Raw genomic sequence first — 21,804 nt, 5'->3', positions numbered from 1 at the left:
AATTGGGAGGGGAAAGGAGATCCACCAATGACTGTACCTGCCTAGAGCCAAACTTGCAACGTCTGTCCTGGGCAAGATCAAGTCAAAGACTGGGGATCACGGTCCAGGACGGGCGTGGCAACTTTGGCTGACTTGATCTGATTGGGCAGGAATACAGTCTACTACCCAATGGTGGAGTCTCCATCTCAGTGCTGGAGAAAGTAATAGGTAATAAGGGTAGCCAAAATTAAATAAAACTAGCAAGTAAAGCAGAAATTATTATGTCTTACCAGATAAATCAAGCTCAGGAATTTAACATTTCAAGGCCTATGAAAAAACATTTCTATAGCACGACAGAAATACAACAGAAAGGGAACCTATTCCCCGTAGAGGAATAACTAGAGACACAAAGTTTCCAGAAATTTTAAACCATTATGAAATGCTTTAAATCTCTGATGATGTTATTGATGCAAGGAAACAACAAGTTCAGATAATACCAAGGACCCTTTATTTCATCCCTGAGCTACAGATATTCTCTTCTATTGGTTTTAAATCTCTGGTTCTGAACTGTGAAAACATCCCACTAAAAATAACTATCTTCTGCATCTCTAAAATACAAAAAACTGATATGAAGGCTTTAAAGGAATTTCTTTCATTATTCTTTGTCCCTATTAGACTATAAAACATTGGAAGATTATAAAATTAATGTCAACTATGGTAACATAACCTCAAAGTGGTCCTATTAGTTTGTATTTTTCCAAGCAGACATGTTTTGAACTGTCACAAAAAAGAGATAAATCTAAATCTTTCTGGAAAAGTACCCAATTTGAAAGAATACTCAGTAATTAGTATCAAATGTTTTAATTCATTAAAATTGGCATTTAAGTAACATATAACCATTTGAAATTAATTGAGTTTGACTGATAAGAGAAAGTTTCTCATATTAGATCCCTACATCTTTCTCCAGATAAGCTCCTATCCATGTTTAAAATTGTTTGTCTTGACTATCCTTTAATAATATTGATAACATCCTTAAAAGAAATAACAATTTTTCAAACATGGTCTGTCCAAAACACAAGTACAGAATTAGGGCGCAAGAGTGGTAAGAAAACTTCAACCATTTAATACCAAATTAATAAAGGATAGGATTTCATCACATTCTCCATGCTAAGTTTCAAGGAAGGAAAACTGAAGAAATGCTTCCCCATTTCTCATCAATTCTAGAAACGCTTTCAAGAGAGATGGGATTTTCCCATGCAATTCCTGTTGTCAACAGATGTCAATGTGTCAGTATCATATTTTATTTCCCACCTAGGGTAAACGAAAATTATTTACTTGCATAAGAATCCTAAATCAGTTTTTCCCCACAACTGTGCTCCAGATTTCCAATCGTAATAGAATTAGCTTATATTACTAGGGCCTCACATTATCATAGAACATGTGACATATTTCCAGAAGGAATTTGCAAATGAACTGATCTATATATTCTACTCATATTCAAATTAAATGAAACTATAATATGGTATTCATTCACTCCATTACAGCAATAGTTTAGAATACGTACGTTAATTGAAACATGGCATTAAACCAGTTAAAGAGCTTTATTCTCTTTTATCAAACAGCATGAAATAAATACAGATAGTCGTCAACTTACAACCACAATTAGGACTGGAACTAAGCAAGGCAAGTGAGTCATACCCAATTCTATGGCCTTTCTGCCACAGTTGTTATGTGAAACATGGTCATTAAACAAATTTGCCTTCCCTCATTGACTTTGATTGTCATGAACCAGCTGGGAAAACTGCAAATGGCAATCATGTGACTCTAAGATGTTGTACCCAAATTTGGATTATATGATTGCAGGGACACTGTGATAGACACAAGTGTGAAGACTGGTTGGAAGTCACTTTTTTCAGTACCATCTTAATTTCAAATAGTTGCTAAATTAATGGTCGTAAGTACAGGGCTATTTATATTACCAAAATCAAATCAAGAAATGAGAGCAGCCCCAAGTCCAACTGTTTTAATCAAAATAAATATTATGGGCCTATTTCAAAATAATAATTGGGAAAAGAAATAATTTAGAATATCTTTATCTGTAAGTTTCAATATTTTCCATTGCAGCTGAACTTTACATCTGCTAAAATGCCATCCTTATAAATATGCTTGCTCAAATAGTATTCTGAAACATGAAGTAGAGAATGAAAAAGAAAACTGCTAGGATCAATTCCTTTTAAGGACAAACAGGTTCTTAGTTTACTGTATGAAATGTAAGAGGCCAGGTGCTTAGAAACTTTGTCTTTCTCAACCCATTATTCTTCTTCATATGGATAGCCAACGCAAAAACAACATAGAAGCTTAAACTTTGTGCAAAGCTATTTCAGACCTCACATTCCTCGTCTGTCCAATAGCTTCTTCCTTAAACCTAGTTATAATCAGATTCCATTAATATAAGAATTAATAGCAGTACCTTCTTAGTGTATAAGAGAAACAAACAGCATAAAATTTATTTCTATAATACAAAATTCCTCAGGTATAGAAAACTATTGTATCTGGTTATTCATTGCAAACATAGAAATATAAATTTTCAATTGTACTTTTTATCTCTATGCTCAGGGGAGGGGGGGAATGCTTTGTTTTCTTGCTATAAAGACCCAAATTTTCATACCTGACAGACTGCTGGGATATTTTTGTGTTAACTCTTAACTGACATTCGTTGTGTTAAAAGCCCACCAAACATTTAGAAAGTTATATCAAATAAAGATGAACTTTCTTACTCTGCTATATCAAGATATCCACAAGAAGCAGCCGCATGTAGAGGTATCCAGCCTTCATTGTCAGGTTGATTAATGCTGGCTCCATTTTCCACAAGAAATTTCACCATATCTATGTTATCATCTATGCAAGCCTATAAACAGAGAAAAATGGTTAAAGTTGTACAAGAGATTTGCCAAATATCACTCTAAAAACAGAGAAAAATGAGTTTTGTCTATCACTAAAGAAACGAAATAAGCAGTTGTTTACACATATAGCATATTGATGCATGATGCATGAATTCATCTATGCTTCCTTTTATTTGTTCTGATTTTTTTAAAAAAGACTTGCTAGTTCCAGTTCAGTTTGAAACCTGCCACTTATTTTTATATGTAATTGACTGGTAATTTCTGTTAACTCAATAGCAACTTTAGAAATTTAAAATATTCTGGAAAAAGTCTCCACTTTGTAATTCTCAGTCATCCAGGTCATGGTTGTCCCAAAGGTGCTTTTTCAAGAGGCAACTGGACTTTCTTCTTTTTCTCTGAAGACATTTCGCTTCTCATCCAAGAAACTTCTTCAGCTGTGTCTGGTTGGTGGGGAATGGAAGGATTTATATTCCTTGCAGACAGCTGGTCATTTGCATTCTTTTAGAGAGTCGTTGAGGCCACTTGGAAGTTTATAGGTGCCCTCAGGGTCACCTAAGTAGTGCAAATGGATGTGGAGCCTTCTTGGAACTGCTGAAAGGACTGTGTTGTGGAGCTGTGTTTTCTGCAGGATATTTTCTGCAGGATATTTCCTGCTCCGTGTCACTTCGCTGTTGAACATAGACGCAGGCTACTGAGGATGAGTCAGTGTTGTCTCCATCTTAAACAGAAGCGCAAATGATAGACTACAGGAACACAGCAGAAAACACAGCTCCACAAGCAATTCTAAGAAGGCTCCACACCCATTTGCACTACTCAGATGATCCTGAGGACACAGACAAACATCCAAGTAGCCTCAACGACTCTCTAAAAGAATGCAAATGACCAGCTGTCTGCAAGGGATATAAATCTAGTCAGAGCTGAAGGAACCTCTTGGATGAGAAGTGAATCGTCTTCAAAGAAAAACAAGAAATTCCAGTCGCCTCTTGAAAAAGCACCTTTGGGATCTCCACTTTGTAATATACATGAGAGAGTAAGATTAAATTATCTAAATCTAGACATAAATAAGCTTTATTCAAATAATCTATCCATTATATCTTTTCTCCTAATATTCTTCACTCTTTGAAAGTCGACAAGAAACAAAAAACCAGATTCTATAACTAATTTTTATTTTTATTTATTTATTAAGTTCACAAAACCCCATCTCACTATCTAAGTGACTCTGGGCGATTTGCAGATTTTAAAAGAAAGATGTTCAGATTTAAGCCATCACTGAGTAAGAGAAAGCAACACATACTAAAAGGACACCATACCAAATTAGTGGCACCCAAGTAAAATAATAAATCTGTGTTCTTAGTCAAGTTTCCTTCAAGGAATTTAAATCAAATTTAAATTTTAAAGTTAATAAAATAACTTAACCAGCTTTTAAATTTGAATTAGATAATACAATTTAAGATGTTGTCGTGTCTTGTCTTTAAAATTTCATTTCTTCAAATCTTCTACATATGCACCACTGTATTCAGCAAATTCTGAAATTCTATTTTACTTCCCCCCCCCCTTATTACATAAAGATCAACAACATGATTGTTTGGCAAGTCCTTCATCCTATTTTTAAAATTGCTCTAAATCTAAAAAGATTTCCAGCTTTCATTGTATTTGGCAGTTTTTATTTTTTGTAAAACAAAACTAATAATTTTGTAGATTTCAGTACAGATATTTAGATATTTTAATGTGAGGAGTCTGTGCCCAGATACTGGCCAACACAATTCTCCAACAATAGCTGCATATTCCAACTTCTAGTGTTGGCATTTTCACTGTGTACTGGGAAATGCACTGAGATAGACATATAAACACGCAAGCAGGCAGACACAAACCTCACAAAGGAATTCTTTAAAGTAAAAGACTTATGACTATCAAAATCAGTGCCTGCAAAATACATAGCTAGAAAACACACTAAATGAAATTATTTGTTCTTTAGCCCTTCAGTTAAAGTTAAAGCAGGTATCCAACAATGTTGTATGTTAAACTGTTATCTTCTCATCCTAATGTCTTCAGGACCCCCCAAATTGCCTAAATTAGTGGCACACAATGAATCTATTGCCTCTAGCAATCTCAATGCTTGATTTAGGAAATGAGCAATTCTTTTGAAATAATGACAAAAACTTTTTGTGAAGAAAATGACAAACTCTATACAATTAATTTACTCAGAGAGAAAAAAGGCATCCATTTTTGCAATTGTGCACCCAGAGTTCATTTTGATAGATGGGCAGCTATTTAAATTTGCTTAATAAGTATTTCATGTTTATTGCCGACCTTTATTAAAATAATTAAGTTACAGTTTAAAAATTAAGTCATAAGTAAGTCACAAGTTTCTTTGCCTTTAAACCATCAATTCAAGATTCAAACTAAACTATAATTTTTAATAACCATAGTTAAGAATCCATGAGTTGAATTTCACACAACTGACAAGTAATTCTTTAAAGCAGTTTCCCTAATTTTGTTTTCCATTTGTTTGCTTTAAATGTCTGTAAGCATACTTTTGTCATCCTAGCCCAGGAACTCAGCTTATGACAACACCTAGCCTTGCAAATCAAAATATTCAAATCTCATTTCAAACACAACTTTCTGGTTTATTTGGATAGTGAAAAACCATGACGTAATTCTAATCATATCATATCACAAACATGATTATCCTCCACTTACAACCATTTATTTAGTGACTACTTGAAGCTACAAAGGCACTGAAAAAGTGTCATGTGATCAAAACTCGGACACTTGGCACATGTATTTATGAGGGCTGCAGTGTTTCAGTGTCATATGATCACCTTTTCCAAATTCCTGTTAAGCAAAGTCAATGGGGAAGCCAGATTCATTTAACAATCATGTTACTAACTTAACTGCAGGGATTCACTTAACTGTGGCAAGAACGGCCGTAAAATTCACTTAACAACTATCTTGCTTAGCAACAAAAAAATTCAGTTCAATTGTGGTTGTAAGTTAAGGACCACCTGTATGTACAATTAAAATGCCCAGAGAAACAAAACCAGCAATATACTTTTAAAGTGGTTCAAAAAAAATCAAGAGATTACATTTATTTAGAATAAAATACACTATGGCTTTTGCTGTAAAAGGCAACTGAATAAATATAAAAAAAATCCTATTAAAACACTTGAACTTTATTATGGACTTGATCAGAGTCACTTAAATTGAAGACAGGTATGTATAGACTACTATTTAACATCATTTTGAATGTGATTGGTTTATTCTGAGTACAGCCACATCCCTACTTATAAGAGGTTGTGCGCACTTATACAGCCACATTATTGTTTTGTTTTTATTTTTATTTTACCCTTAAAAGATTTCAGTTTGTTTTTCAACTGAACCATACACTTATATGTTGTATTAAAGATGGGGAAAAAATCTGAAGTGATTTATTTTGGTTTGATTTTTTTATATCTCAAAAAACTAGCATTTTAATAGGGATGTGTAGACTTTTTATATCCGCTGTAAGCAGAGTATTAACTTTTTCAAGGAAGACAAATCTCATCTTACATTATATTGTATTTCAAACTAGAATCCTGATTTAAAGCAAATCTTACTCAAATTCTGAATACTGTACATCCCACATCAAGTAATGTGTTGAGAGTCTAACTTGTTTAATCAACATTGTTTATTTTAAATCCTGAAATACTCTGAAAATGAAACTAAAATTTCTGAAGAGGGGAATGGGAATGCAGGAGTATAATATTTTACTAGGCTCACATAACTCAACTTTCCACTAAGCAATGATTTAGTTCCATATAAATATAAACGGTCATTCAGTTTGCTATTGGCAGGCCAAAATCACAAAATTGGAATTGAGATAATTGGATCAAAAATCTCCATGCAAAGTGATGTCATTTTCCAAAACTTGGTATTGTGCAATAGTGTTATGTATTTAATGATTATGTGCAATCATAAAATTCTTCTATGTACCTTTATGCCTACATTTTAAATTCTAGAATGCAGAAGATTAGAAAACAGATATTATATGGTTAAATGCAACTGGAATTTCTCCCACTTTGGATGGGTGCCTTCAGTTCACTGCAGTGCAAACTAAGTTGACCATATAAGGCTCTGGGATTCCCATGTAAAATGCTCAAATACATTAACTATATATTTGCTAAAACGAAGTTAGTTTCAAGTGTCTATTATTAGCAGAAAAATCTGCAGTACAAAAATAGTAATATAAGTTAAAAATTTCCAATTTAAAGAATATTTGGAAGTGATCAAAGATGGACAGGGAGCATTAGATTTGAAAGTAAAGAAAGACCTGTTTCTAATACTGTTAACAGCAGTAGCAGTTTTATCATATTTTGTGTTCCTTCGCTGATGTAGAATTATGTTAATTTAAGGCTTTCTACAGTAAGGATAACTATGAAGGAGAGGTCCATAATCCATTTAATGCAAAGAACAGGAGTGGGACAGATCTGAGGGTCTCTGGCAGAAGGGGGTGGGACTGGGGCAAGTGCCAAGGCATGGTCCACTGGAGGAGCCTCACTGCCTGCCGAAACCCCTCCCCTGGAGCCTATCAAGCTGGATATGTGAAGTAGGCGAGGGCCATTTGCTGGCCACTTCCAGGCGATGGTGCATTTCTTCATTCCTCACAAAGGGTGACACCTCCCCAGCATGCTCCCCAGCATGTACGGCAGGGGCTGGTTCCTCGCTGTTTCCAGATGGCCTTGTGGAGCTAAGACTGAATGCGTTTAAGCATAGATGGCCACCACAAAACTGTACATTGGCTCCCGGCCAGCCTGGGCCAGGGCCAAGGCAGTGGGGGCCGTTCCCTCACTGTTTCCAGGATGGCTTCGCTGGCCACATGAAACCACTTTGCGGGCCGCGACTGGCTCCCGGGCCTTGTGTTTGACATGTCTGAGCTAAGATGACAAAGAATATTGTTCTTCAACAGTAAATAGTTAATAACCACAGAAGCTTTACAGAATGCTATCCCACCTCTTGCTATATTTGATAGTATACAAGTTTTAGATTCCATACCACTAGCGTAACTGTAGTAGCTTTATGTAGATAGTTTTATGTATCACATAGCAAGTTGTAGTGGCAAATGCCCTATATTGTTTGGAATCTCAACCTGTTTATGTTGTCTTAGAATTTCAGTTACTATTTTGTCAAAATTATCCCATGTTTATCATGCTAGTGCAAATGATAAAACACACTCAACATTGTAAGACACTTAAAAAAATACGGTAAGAAGTCAGAAATTATATCCAAGACTCCACTAGTTTCACACAGATTACTGTGTGAACCAGAAAATATAGGGATTTTATTTTTAAGTCCCAAAAGATAAATTCTTCAGTGTTGGCAGAGACAATGATACATAATGTAGCACAGCAGGATTCAGCAATATCAACACTGAATCCACCTACTTGGATGCAGAACTATGGATTCTATAACATCTGTCTATCCAGTTCATTCCATATTCTATCTCTAGAGCTTCTAGTTATTTTAATAACTTTTTATATTTTCTGGGTCATAAGCAGTATGAGAGAAAATATAAGTAGTATCACAAAATGGCAGCCATTTATAACAACTGCCATGATAGACATGATTGTCACAAACAAGTATAGAAACCAGAAATAAAAGGGTGGGGACCCACAAATCAAACTGATCCTTTGAACTCAATCAAGATTGAATTGCTATGATGCCTACTAGCTTCTATCACTAATCACCTTGCTATAGAAAAAAAAGGGGGGGTGTAGAAAGCAAAGGGAGGAAATGGAATTCCAAAAAGCTGTTCATGGAATGTGAGAGCCTGCAAGAATGCCAAGGTCATTAACACAGGTGCTCAATGGAGAAATGGACTGTTCCCATAACAAGAAACAATATTACCGTATATACTCGAGTATAAGTCGACCCGACTATAAGCCGAGGGACCTATTTTTCCACAAAGAACTGGGAAAAAATGGTGACTCGCGTATAAGCCGAGGGGGCATTTTTCAGCACACACATTTTTCCGCCTGGGCTAATCAGCCTCTTTGCAACCCCACCCCTCTGGTAACCACGCGATTGTAGCACTTTGCACAAAGGAGCAATAGTTGATAACACGCCCCACGTCAGCTGGAAGGGTATTCTTGGATAGTGAGAAGCTGGAACCGGGCAGGCGGGCAAGAGAGGCAGGCAGAAAAAAAGGGGGGGAATCCACACATGCTCGCGCAGGGAAAGGGGGAAACGGGTGGGCCAGCCGGCTCCCCTCTCCTCTTTGTGTGTGTGTGTTTGTCTCTCTCTCTCTCTCTCTCTCTCTCTCTCTCAATTCTCCCCCACCTCAAAAGCGGGGAGGGGGCAACCTTGCAAAAGGGAGGGGGATTCTCCCGGTTGCGGGGAAGGCTGGAGGTGCGCCTTTCTCGGCCAGCCCGGGTAAATTCGGCCGTATTCTTCAATACGGGCCGGCCCCAGCAGTTCCGGCTGGTTGCCGGCAGTTGGCTGTTCCTCCCTGGCCGCCTCGCCCCCCCCGCCCTGTCAGTGACCGCCTGGCAGGGCACAGCGTCGCCAGGCCTCCCCCCCTTCGCGTGAGGCATCTGGCGTTCCCCTCGCGCTTGGCTGCGGCGGCCCGGGGTATTCTGTCCCGGCCTCGACACGCAGCGCCGCAGGGAACAGAAGGGAAGGGGGGAGGGCCGTACCTGGAGCATCACATGAAGAATTGGCTGAAGAATACGGCCGAATTTACCCGGGCTGGCCGAGAAAGGCGCACCTCCAGCCTTCCCCGCAACCGGGAGAAGCCCCCTCCCTTTTGCAAGGTCGCCCCCTCCCCGCTTTTGGGGTGGGGGAGAATTGAGAGAGAGAGAGAGAGACAAACACACACACACACAAAGAGGAGAGGGGAGCCGGCCGGCCCACCCGTTTCCCCCTTTCCCTGCGCGAGCGTGTGTGGATTTCCCCCCTTTTTTTCTGCCCGCCTCTCTCGCCCGCCCGCCTCCAGCTTCTCACTATACAGGCGTTTCTGCAAAGCGGGAGGGGTCGAGGGAGGGGGGGCGGTTGGTGGGAAAAGAAAAGATGGAGCAGCGGCCAAGGGTTTATAAAGCAAGCGGCGGAGTCCTGCAGCTCAGAGGCGACACGGGGGGAGGGAATCGGAGCTAACCGAGGAAGGAGGCTGCTGTTTCTGCTGCCGCCGCCGCCGCCAGCCGGGGCATAATACGGTAAATAAATACGAGCGTAGGGGATCCGCGCGTGAACGAAGCCCCACTCCCCCGCCCCTTTTACTTTCGCTCCCGAGCCGGCGCTTTTGAAAAGGGCTTGACTCCAGCCTGGGATTCGGAGCGGGAGACGCCGCTGCTGCTGCTGCCGCCCGCGCTGCTGTGGACTTACAATATCCGAGCAAAAGACTTTGCAAAAGACCACCCCGCCAAGGGGGAAAGGCGCGCAGTTGGGCACCGTCTTCCTTCGGCGTCTCTTTAAACGGTGCTCGGATATTGTAAGTCCACAAAGAACTGAGGAAAAGAACCGGGCGGGCGGGCGAGAGAGGCGGGCAGAAAAAAGGGGGGGAATCCACACACACTCACGCAGGGAAAGGGGGAAATGGGTGGGCTGGCCGGCTCCCCTCTCCTCTTTGTGTGTGTGTGTGTTTGTCTCTCTCTCTCTCTCTCCCTCAATTCTCCCCCACCCCAAAAGCAGGGAGGGGGCGACCTTGCAAAAGGGAGGGGGCTTCTCCCGGTTGCGGGGAAGGCTGGAGGTGCGCCTTTCTCGGCCAGCCCGGGTAAATTCGGCCGTATTCTTCAGCCAATTCTTCATGTGATGCTCCAGGTACGGCCCTCCCCCCTTCCCTTCCGTTCCCTGCAGCGCTGCGTGTCGAGGCCGGGACGGAATACCCCGGGCCGCCGCAGCCAAGCGCGAGGGGGAACGCCAGACGCCTCGCGCGAAGGGGAAGGCCTGGCTACGCTGCGCCCTGCCGGGCGCTCACCGACAGGGCGGGGGGGCCGAGGCGGCCAGGGAGGAACAGCCAACTGCCAGCAACCAGCCGGAACTGCTGGGGCCGGCCCGTATTGAAGAATACGGCCGAATTTACCCGGGCTGGCCGAGAAAGGCGCACCTCCAGCCTTCCCCGCAACCAGGAGAAGCCCCCTCCCTTTTGCAAGGTCGCCCCTCCCCGCTTTTGAGGTGGGGGAGAATTGAGAGAGAGAGAGAGAGAGAGAGAGACAAACACACACACACACAAAGAGGAGAGGGGAGCCGGCCGGCCCACCCATTTCCCCCTTTCCCTGCGCGAGCGTGTGTGGATTTCCCCCCCCTTTTTTTCTGCCCACCTCTGTCGCCCGCCCGCCCGGTTCCAGCTTCTCACTATCCAGGCGTTTCTGCAAAGCGGGAGGGATTGAGGGAGGGGGGGCGGTTGGTGGGAAAAGAAAAGATGGAGCAGCGGCCAAGGGTTTATAAAGCAAATTGCGGAGTCCTGCAGCTCAGAGGCGACACGGGGGGAGGGAATCGGAGCTAACCGAGGAAGGAGGCTGCTGTTTCTGCTGCCGCCGCCGCCAGCTAGGGCATAATACGGTAAATAAATACGAGCGTAGGGGATCAGTGCGTGAACGAAGCCCCACTCCCCCACCCCTTTTGCTTTCGCTCCCGAGCCGGCGCTTTTGAAAAGGGCTTGACTCCAGCCTGGGATTCGGAGCGGGAGACGCCGCCGCTGCTGCTGCCGCCCGCGCTGCTGTGGACTTACAATACCCGAGCAAAAGACTTTGCAAAAGACCACCCCGCCAAGGGGAAAGGCGCGCAGTTGGGCACAGTCTTCCTTCGGCGTCTCTTTAAACGATGCTCGGATATTGTAAGTCCACAAAGAACTGGGGAAAAATATTGACCCGAGTATAAGCCTAGAGGGGCATTTTTCAGCTCAAAAAATGGGCTGAAAAACTCGGCTTATACTCGAGTATATACGGTACTATTGGACAATGTGAACACCCAGTGGGTGGGGAGCAAAGGAATCTATTGTTTAACTAAGCAAGCATTTGGGTGGGAGAACGAAAGTTGTTTTACTTTTTCAGTTCCAAGATGGTGTATCCAATAAAGTTTTATCTTTTGGGACTTATTTGCCCTGCGGGATCCTTTTGTTGGGTTCACTAGTTGGACTATTGACAATTTTCTCTTTTATTCAAAATAAATTTTACAGACACATCATCTCTTTTCCAATAATCAAAATCCTATTGTTTCACACTGTAAGTCCAACTATTTTCTTAAACAAAACATTCATCTCACATCAAGAACATAGCAACAGCATGTAAACTTATATATCACTCCATAATGCTTTACAGCATTCTATGAGTGGTTTACAGAGTCAGCATTTTGTTCCCAACAATCTCGGTCCTCATTTTATTGACCTTGGAAGGATGGAAGGCTGAGTCAACCTTGAGCCATCAGGATTGAATTGGCTGTGGGCAGTCAGCCTGCAATACTGCATTCTAACCACTGAGCCACCACGGCGCAGTGGGACATGTAGACCTGTCTCTTTTTTCCTATTCTTAGACACAGGCAACATGATTTACCTCGTATTTTTCCATTCCTGCAACTATAGATATTTCAAAAGAAAGGACCAAGTTTTTATCATACTTGTCTTATTTGTTAGGGGCACATAAGCCCGGAAATATTCAAATATTCAAAGAAAGAAGGCAGCCTGCTAAAGGCACTAGGCTTTACAGTTTACAGGGATCAAAGAGCTGCCCTTTGGACTGCAGTCCTAGGAAAAGAACTATTAACTAACTGAGTTAAAGAACTATAGACACAGACTCATGCTTCATTCACATTCTTGCTCTGAAGCAATGCATAGACTTATTCCACTACCAAAATGTTTTTTTTAATAATGAAATTAAAATGTTAAAAAACAATGCTCTTAGCAAGATTTTTAAAGGCACAGATGTGCATCATCTTGTCTATTCACATTTTATGCTTTTAGAATCTGTCAGAAAGTAACATGAGATCATTCGTTCATTCGTTCATTCATTCAATAATCAAATTTATATGGCCACCCATCTCACACAAAGTGATTCTGGGTAGCATACAACAATTGAATTAAACAGTAAACATATAAAACCAATCATTAAAAAAGTCAAAATTAAAAATACAATCAACAGATATAGAAGAGAGTAAATAAAACACTATGATAGAGCCATCTTATATGTAATTAATTCTTAGTAACTCAAAGTTGAAAGGTAGTTGGCAGAGATATAAAAGGGAATAATGAATTTTACTGAAGTAGAATTACTTTCAGCTCCATTAGTGAATTTATTTAGGTTGATTATTTATTTATTTAGATAAATGATTTTTTATAAAAAGTTGCTACTTGTTCTCTAGCAGAATTTTAAAACTAGAAAATATACAGTTATTTTGAATTTCTTAATCAAGAGTTCAGATAGTATTTTTATGTTATGAATTTACTGAAATATATTCTATGCATAGTGATGCAAGAGTGTATATGGCTGAATCACGGAAATTACTTCCAACTCATAAAAGCAAGCTTTTTTGTTGTTGGTTTGTTTCAGCTTACATAAATATGTTATTCATAGTCAATTTATTTCACTAATGTTCTTAATCAGTGCAGGATTAGTAATATTTTCATGATTAAGGATCACTTTGATTGGGAATCTGAACTGCACCAAGCAAGGTGATAATGCAAAATATTTGTCTGCGGACTGTGTCAAATACATGGCTAGAGCTAACTTGTCTATTTTTCCTTGGTATTTCTTTTATTTGTTAAACTATGTTTAGTTTAGAGAATTCTGATAATTGCAAACAAAAAACAAAAAAACCCCTCCACCCTTACCCATAATTTTGTATTCATCTTGTATTCTTCACTTTAGGTTATATACAACCACTATAATGTGGTTAGTTAAAAATAACTCACCAAATTTAAAGGTATGCTGGCCAAAATAGATTAAGAGCAAATTAAAGGTGTTTCTTCTTTTTACTATATTACAGTATTATATGTAACACTACATAATTGAACAATTTTACTGATTCATATATTCTTTCTTTCTTTGTTCTTTATTGGCCAAGTAAGATTGGACACACAAGGAATTTGTTTCTGGTGCATAAGCTCTAAGTGTACATACAAGTACTAGTGATAATCATGATCCTATACAACATGAAAATACATTCATCATAAATCATGAAATACAACACTTCATCACAAATCATAAAATGCAACACTTAGTGATAGTCATAGACTATTAGCTAAGCAAACAGCATAGATCATACTAGGATACTAAAAAAATATAAGTTGTAAGATACAAGTAGCAAAGTTATAGTCACAAGAACATAAGGATAGGTAATAGGAAAGATGAGGGGTATCACAGTAATACAGCTTTATTAAGTATTTTGACAGTATTGTAGGAATTAGTTGTTAAGCAGAGTGACGGCATGGGGGAAAAAACTGTCCTTATGTCTAGTCGTTCTCCTGTGCAATGCCCTATAGCGTCTTCTTGAGAGAAGAAGTTGAAATAGTTTATGTCCAGGATGTGAGGGGTCGGTAGATATTTTCACAGCCCTCTTTCTTGCTCATGCAGTACACAGGTCCTCAGTGGAAGGCAGGCTGGTAGCAATTTTTTTTTCTGCAGTTCTAACTATTCGTTGAAGTCTGTGTGTCTTGTTTGGTTGCAGTTCTAAACCAGACAGTTATAGAGGTGCAAATGACAGATTCAATAATTCCTTTGTAGAACTGTATTGGCAGCTCCTTGGACAGTCTGATCTTTCTGAGTTGGCACAGAAAGAACATTCTTTGTTGTGCTTTTTTAATGACATTTTTGATGTTAGGTGTCCACTTTAAATCTTGAAATATTATACAACCTAGAAACTTGAATGTCTCTACTGTTGATACTGTGGTGTCTAGTATTGTAAGAGGTGCAGAATAGTAGGCTTTCTCCTAAAGTCTACTGTCAGTTCCACATTTTTGAGTGTGTTCAGTTCAAGATTGTTCCGGCTGCACCACAAGGCTAGTTGTTCAACCTCCCATCTGTATGCCGATTCGCTGTTCTCTCGAATGAGGCCAATCACTGTTGTATCATCTGCAAACTTCAATACTTTAACAAAGGGATCTTTTGAGATGCAGTCATTGGTATATAGAGAGAAGTGGAAAGAGCACACAGCCATGGGGGACCCCTGTGCTAATTGTACAGGTATCTGATATGATTTTGCCTAGCTTCACTTGCTGCTTCCTGTCTGTGAGAAACCTTATGATCCACTTATAGACGTGGTCTGGCACGGCTAGTTTAGTTTAGTGAGATTTAGTTTAGTGAGAAGAATATCTGGAAGGGGTGTTGTCTTACCTGAACGCCTTTTCTCAGCATGATGATGGAGAATCCACGAGTGGGTTGTCTTATTCTTCCTGTTCAAATAGACTAAGTCTGGAAAAGTTGCCACGCCTCCTGCTGGGCTAGAGCACCCTAGATTCCGACGAAGGCGAAGCAACAGACGATAGTCCGACGCATTGGCTCCTCCTACCCAACACAGGACCTGACGGACACTCAGGGGTGGGTGTGGATTCTCCATCCTCATGCTGAGAAAAGACGTTCAGGTAAGACAACGCCCCTTCTCCAGCATGAGGATGGAGAATCCACGAGTGATACATACCAAAGCTGCCCTGTCCCTACAAGGGGAACCATTCTGGGCCTGTGTCCCACTAGAGGATACTACTTGTTGCAATACCCTCCGGCCAAATGAAGCATCCGTGGAGGCAAACCTGTCTATCTTGTAATGTTTGACAAACGAGGAAGGCGAGGACCAAGTCACCGCCCTGCAGATCTCCCCGATGGATGATTGTGTCGCCCAAGCCGCGGATGTTGCAGCATTGCGGGTGGAATGGGCAGTGATACAGCCAGGAACGGGTAAGGAATATGATTGATATGCTCGCGCAATGCAAGCTTTGATCCACCTGCCTAGGGTCAAGGATGAAACCTTCTGTCCCATGGAATTGACCAAACTGTTGTAGTGGTAGGAAGTCTGTACCTTCAGGCTTACAAGATTCTGTTAATGTAACCTTACAAATTAGGTCATCTAGTTATATTTCCTGTCTGTTTTACCTGGGAAGGCTGGGACAACCACAGAAGCAAATCCATTTGTAAGCAGTGTTTAAAGCATTGGACATTATCTAAGAAGCCTTACAAAGTTAATTACATGGGAAACTGCCTTTTATATCTTAGCTTCATCCTCAACTTGCAACTGTTCAATGTTACAACAAATCTCGAAAAAGGGACTTACGAGCCAGATTCAAAGTTCTCATGTCCAGGGACCGCCACAGTCAAATGACCGTAACTTTGGCAATTGGCAACCAGCTTGCATTTATGGCCATTTGCAGATCCTGCAAGCACATGGGTACAATTTATGACATTTACTTCCAGTTTCAAACAAAAAATATTCCATAGCAAACAATGAGTTTGCTTAATGATTGTGGCATTCATTCAATGACTTCAGTAAAACTGTCGTAAAACTGGGCATGGTCACATGGTGACACACTTTACAAACATCAGAACTTACTACCAAAATGGCAGGCTCAATTATGGTAGTAAGCCAAGGACAACTTGTTTAGGTGTGTGTTATGTATATGTTTCACTTTGAGAGCAGGCAACTAAATTTCATTTTTAATGTGTGCTGTTGTGCCCACAGTAAAAAAAATGACAATAAAGGTTATCTTATCTTATCTTATATTGAAGTAACTACTAAATCAGATATTTTAGAATTATTTTCAGTGACTGCACAGTGATCCTTTAAAATATGAATTTCACCTGTTTAAAAAAACTTCAATACTGTAATAGGATTTTAAAAAAGTCTATTATGAATTCCATTTGAAATTATTGACTAGACAAATGAAAGGCAATGACATCTTAATTTTTACTTTACCATCATAAATACTGAGCTACCATGCTGTTAGGATGACAAAGCAATATTACATTTTTCGTCATCTGTAAAATTGTAATCAAATATTAGTCTGATTTTACACTATTGTACATAGTATTAAATAACACAAAACATAGACAGAATATTAAATAATATGAATAATAAAAAGGTAAGAATAAGATACATTTTCAGGTATAAAGTCTGCACTCTGTCAGACAAAATATTTTTATTTGTTTGCTAAAATCACTCTAGGCAGCCTGCATGTTAGGGTTAAAACAACCACAAAAGTATTATCAAAATATATAAACACACCGGAGAGGGAAATCAGGTCAAAATATATTTTAACAAATAAAAACAGCTACCAGAAGAAAATAAAAAACCCCAATCCCAGGGCTTGTCTGTAAAGCCAAATTTTTACATCTTGATGAAAGCGCCAAAGAGACACAGCCATATGAACCACTAGGGGACGCAGTTCCAAGCAGCAGGCACAGCTACAGAGATGGACTTCCTATGTCCCACTAGTTGATAGTGCTTCATAGCTAAAACCTGAAGCAGACCAACTCTTCTAGACTTTATTGGACAAACAGGAACAGGAGAAAAATGGTCTTATAGGTAAACAGAATCCTTATTTTCACATATTCTTAGGATCATCCAGTGCAGAATCCTGCATGGAGAATGAGATGCCAAATGTTCAGGCTGGTTTAGAAAAGGCCAAGGAACCTAAGACATTATTGCTAATGCCTGCTGGATAATTGAGCAAACCAAAGAATATCAAAAAGAAGCCACAATGTGCTTCATTGATTATAGAAAGACCTTAGATTGTGTTGATCATGTCAGGCTGTGGAATGAAGTCGGGGAAAAAGAGAATCCCAGAACATCTCATTGCCTGCATGAGAAACTTACAAGTCAGCCTATACAAGTCAGGAAGCAACTGTATGAACAGAATATGATGAAACCGACTGACTCCAGGTTGATAAAGGAGTGCAACAAGGCTGTATACTCTTCCCTTATTTATTCAACCAGGTAGAACAACTAGCCTTAGAACTGACAATGGAGAAATCAAAGTGATAGCTAGCTTCTGCCTTTCAGTATCAATAATCAACAGTAAAAGAATAGTCAAGAAACACACCACCTTCTAGCACTGGGTAGATGTGTTAGAATGTGCAGCTGAAGGACTTGGGTGGGGGAGGAACTTTGGCAGTAGCGCTGCAGATTTCCAGAGAGAAGGCAGCACATTCCAGAGAGGGGCCCAAGAAAAAAGACTGTGCAGTCCTGAACTAAAGGGGGGGGAGGTTCAGGATAGCCACACTCTAGAAATTCCTACGGTATATCTGTTAGATCAGGGGTTCCCAACCAGAGGTGCTCGCACCCCCTGGGGATGCAAGACAATATTCCAGGGGGTGCGAAAACTTGGGTTTTCAAAATTATACTGTATATGTGTAATTCATTGCTGTTATTTTGAACTTTTGTAAGGGGTGCGAGAATATATCAGAAGCGTTCTAGGGTTACGGGGTATAGAAAAGGTTGGGAGTCGCTGTGTTAGATCATTATAGCTTTAGTCTGGCAAGATTCTATTAGGTATAAGAAATAAAGAATGGGATTTGACTGGATCTCATTATGTCATTTTTGGGCTTTGGCCTAACATCAGAAAAGCATGAAGGCCTTGGAAAAGATATTCAAATCCCACAACCTGTCTATACCTACAAAGATCAGAATCATGCAAGCCATGGTACTAATATCGTAAGCTGCCCAGAGTCATTCTGTAGTAAGGTGGGTGGCCAATACATTTAATAAAATAAATAAAATTCTCTATGGCACAGTATGGAAGCAAAATGTAAGACTTTGAAGAAGCAGAACAGGAGGAATATTGACTTTCTGAATTTGGTATTGGAGAAGATCATGAGAAAACCAGGGATAATAAAAAAAACAAAATGGATCAATGAACAAATTAACTTAAGAATTCTCATTTGAAGTACAAATGACCAGGCACAAATTATCCTATTTGGACACCTTATGCAAAGTCCTAGCTCTCTGGAGAAGGGTCTAATTCTGGGAAAGATGGGAGGAAATAGAAAATGACCAAAAGCAAGATAGATGGACTTAGTTTACAATGACAATGAGTGTACTACTGGAAGACCTGAAAGATAAGGATAGGGACAGATTGTCATGAAGAAAATCTATCTATGTAGTTGCTAGGATTCAATAGCAACTTGATGAAACATAATCAATAATCAGTCAGGTAACTAGAGATTTACCATAAAAAAGGATGGCAGTTAGAGCAGCTTTTTATTTGGAATCTTTTCTTAAATAACAACTTTGCCAATCCATTACTTGTAAAAGGAACTTCAAAATAAAGTTTTAACTTTGCACTAATTAAAACTATATTCTTTATTTTTATTTTATTTAAAACATTTATATAGCCACCCATTTTCTAACCAAATCTGGGCATCTCTCTTTAGAGTGTTGCCCTCCTGCTTTCATTTACAGTTTTTAAAAATAATTCTTTCTTGCAATCTATATTTTATTAGTCAGTTGCATTTAACCTCCTTGAACATTTATGTCATTGTTCTTTCATGATGGTTATTTGAAGTTTTCTAAGCAGCAATATAGAAGTGGTTTGCCACTGCCTTCTTTCTTTCAAATGATGGGTATTTAAAGCATCAATTGTAACCCAAGGATATTTATGAGCCACAATTTTATAGCAACTGGATACTGATCCAAAGTACAATTATAGACATTTTTTACAAGACAAAATAAAAATCATGAAGTGAAAAGAGAAACTAAAATATAAGTTTTGTCAACTAGTATATCAAAGATACAAGTTGAGCTCATACCTTGTACTTAATAATTTTGTGAGAATGGTTTTGACTCATTTTACCCATCAAGCCATAATTTACAATTTACCAGCAATAATGTCTGCAACTAATAATAAAAAAGCATTTATGTTTTTTCACTGTAGTTACTATTTAAAGTCCTCCATAGTGTACATGGGAAATTGTAAGCTGCCCGGAGTCATTGATTGAGATAGGCAGCTATAGAAATTGAATAAATACTAAATATCAGGCCACACACTGCCAAAATTGCATATGCCCATTAGGAGTCGTTTATAGAAGACTATTGCAAGTCCCCCTTCTTGTGGAGTTGATGGGACACAGTCCAGGTGATGAGACTTCTTAATGGAGACACTGAGGGAAAGCTGGGGATGAATTGATTAAAAGATTATATCAGGCCAGGCGGTCAGAGCTCTGGGAAAAAGTCCCTCAAAGAGACTCTGTCTTAATTAACTCACAATAACTACAGCTGGGAAATTCCTATTTAGTTTCCAAGATTCTCTATTAACTGTAGACTAGCATTCAGTAAGTTATTTTAGTGGAATACATCGTTCTTGTTGCATTAGTCTGCCAGCTATCTGGGGCACAAACACCCCCATTTTATGGTACATGCTTCTTCTGGATATACTGAAGTTCCTTATTCTACAGGTTTTCTGAAAACAGGCCAAAGTATCATTTGGCCTTAGGTTAAATGAATGCCCCCTTATAATAATAATTGTTATCTGCTTTTAATATATGAATGTTGATGCACTTTGCCAAGTTAGAATTGAGAGACAAACTATAAATATTAAAATAAATTACAAGGAGCCATTGTATTGATATATGGTTTTACAAATCTACACATATTTATAAATGCCATTTAATTATCCAGAATCAAACAGTTATAAACATCCTAATCTATATCCCCCGCGCGGCCGCATTCTGAACTAGCTGGAGCCTCCAGGTGCACCTCAAGGGGAGCCCCATGTAGAGAGTGTTGCAATAGTCCAGGCGGGAAACAACATTATGTTATGGTTTGCCCTCAATTACCCTGTATTGTAGTGTTTTGGTTTTACGGTTTTTATCAGTTGCAAGCTCCACAATGTTAGTATTTGTAAGCTGGATGTTCATATAAATTGCCTATATAGATTAAAAAATAGCAAGGAAAAGCATATATTAAATCTTCTCTTGTCCCATATATAGTTATTTTACAGCCAACAACTGACATTCATTGTCTCTCCACTAGCACTATAAGACACTATATATCAAGGTCTCCCTTGGTGATACTCATCAACTGTATTGGACTATAACTTCCTTAATTTCCATATTTGACTACCTGTTCCATGAAAATGATGTACTTTAACAGATTGGAGAGGATCAGTATACATCTGCCCAAAAGATTAGGAATCTAATTTTTTTGAGTTCATTTCATAACACTGTGCTTCCTTGGAAGCTATTCAAGAAATGTTTCCTTAATCAAAAATTCCAAAATTAAAAGACAGAATTGTATATGTGTCTATATGGTACACACATACACACATAGATACATATATAGGTGTATTATGAAATTCTACACTGCAGCTGATACAATTTTGAATTATGAAATAAAAGCATACTAATATTTATTTTTCAATAAGGTAAAAATGTACTTCACAAATGAACACAGACAAAAAAACAGTAGTTATTTAGTTACATTCATATTCAGATAATGAGTATGATACTATTCTGGCAACGTTATTAATCTTTAAAACCTAAACAGCCTTAATTATACCAGATTAAACCCCCTCCTTAGAAAAATATATAAAGCTGTATTTAACATAGAATTTACTTTATTAGAAAGTACAAAACAAGAGAAACAGTCACGTAAAAAAGTACACCCCAGTAAAACATTTGACATTTCCAACATATTTAAACATACAGATATTTGATCTATATTCATTTCAACAATATTGATAGATTTTGTTGTTAGTTGCGAAGTCGTGTCCGACCCATCGCGACCCAATGGACAACGTTCCTCCAGGCCTTCCTGTCTTCCACCATCTTCTGGAGACCATTTAAGCTCACGCCTACTGCTTCAGTGACTCCATCCAGCCACCTCATTCTCTGTCGTCCCCTTCTTCTATTGCCCTCAATCTTTCCCAGCATTAGGCTCTTCTCCAGTGAGTCCTTCCTTCTCATTAGGTGGCCAAAGTACTTGAGTTTCAACTTCAGGATCTGGCCTTCTAAAGAGCAGTCAGGGTTGATCTCCT

The 21,804-nt window shown here is 39.3% G+C and overlaps 1 protein-coding gene across 1 annotated transcript in view; it reads right to left on the bottom strand.

Moving 5' to 3' along the window:
• Window positions 1-2,752: 2,752 nt before the first annotated feature.
• Window positions 2,753-21,804, bottom strand: part of LOC107284042 (protein phosphatase 1 regulatory subunit 12A-like) — a 51,376-nt gene continuing 32,324 nt past the window's right edge. Inside the window, exon 2 of the mRNA XM_015812041.1 lies at window positions 2,753-2,887. Coding sequence (XP_015667527.1) covers window positions 2,753-2,887 — 135 coding nt within the window. The remainder of the gene's footprint in view (window positions 2,888-21,804) is intronic.

This window comes from Protobothrops mucrosquamatus, unplaced genomic scaffold, assembly GCF_001527695.2.
Source record: "Protobothrops mucrosquamatus isolate PMUCROS unplaced genomic scaffold, P.Mucros_1.0 scaffold63, whole genome shotgun sequence".
Classification (NCBI taxonomy): Eukaryota; Metazoa; Chordata; class Lepidosauria; order Squamata; family Viperidae; genus Protobothrops; species Protobothrops mucrosquamatus.
Note: the sequence above shows the minus strand (reverse complement) of the source record. Positions and strands in the feature narration are given on the sequence as shown.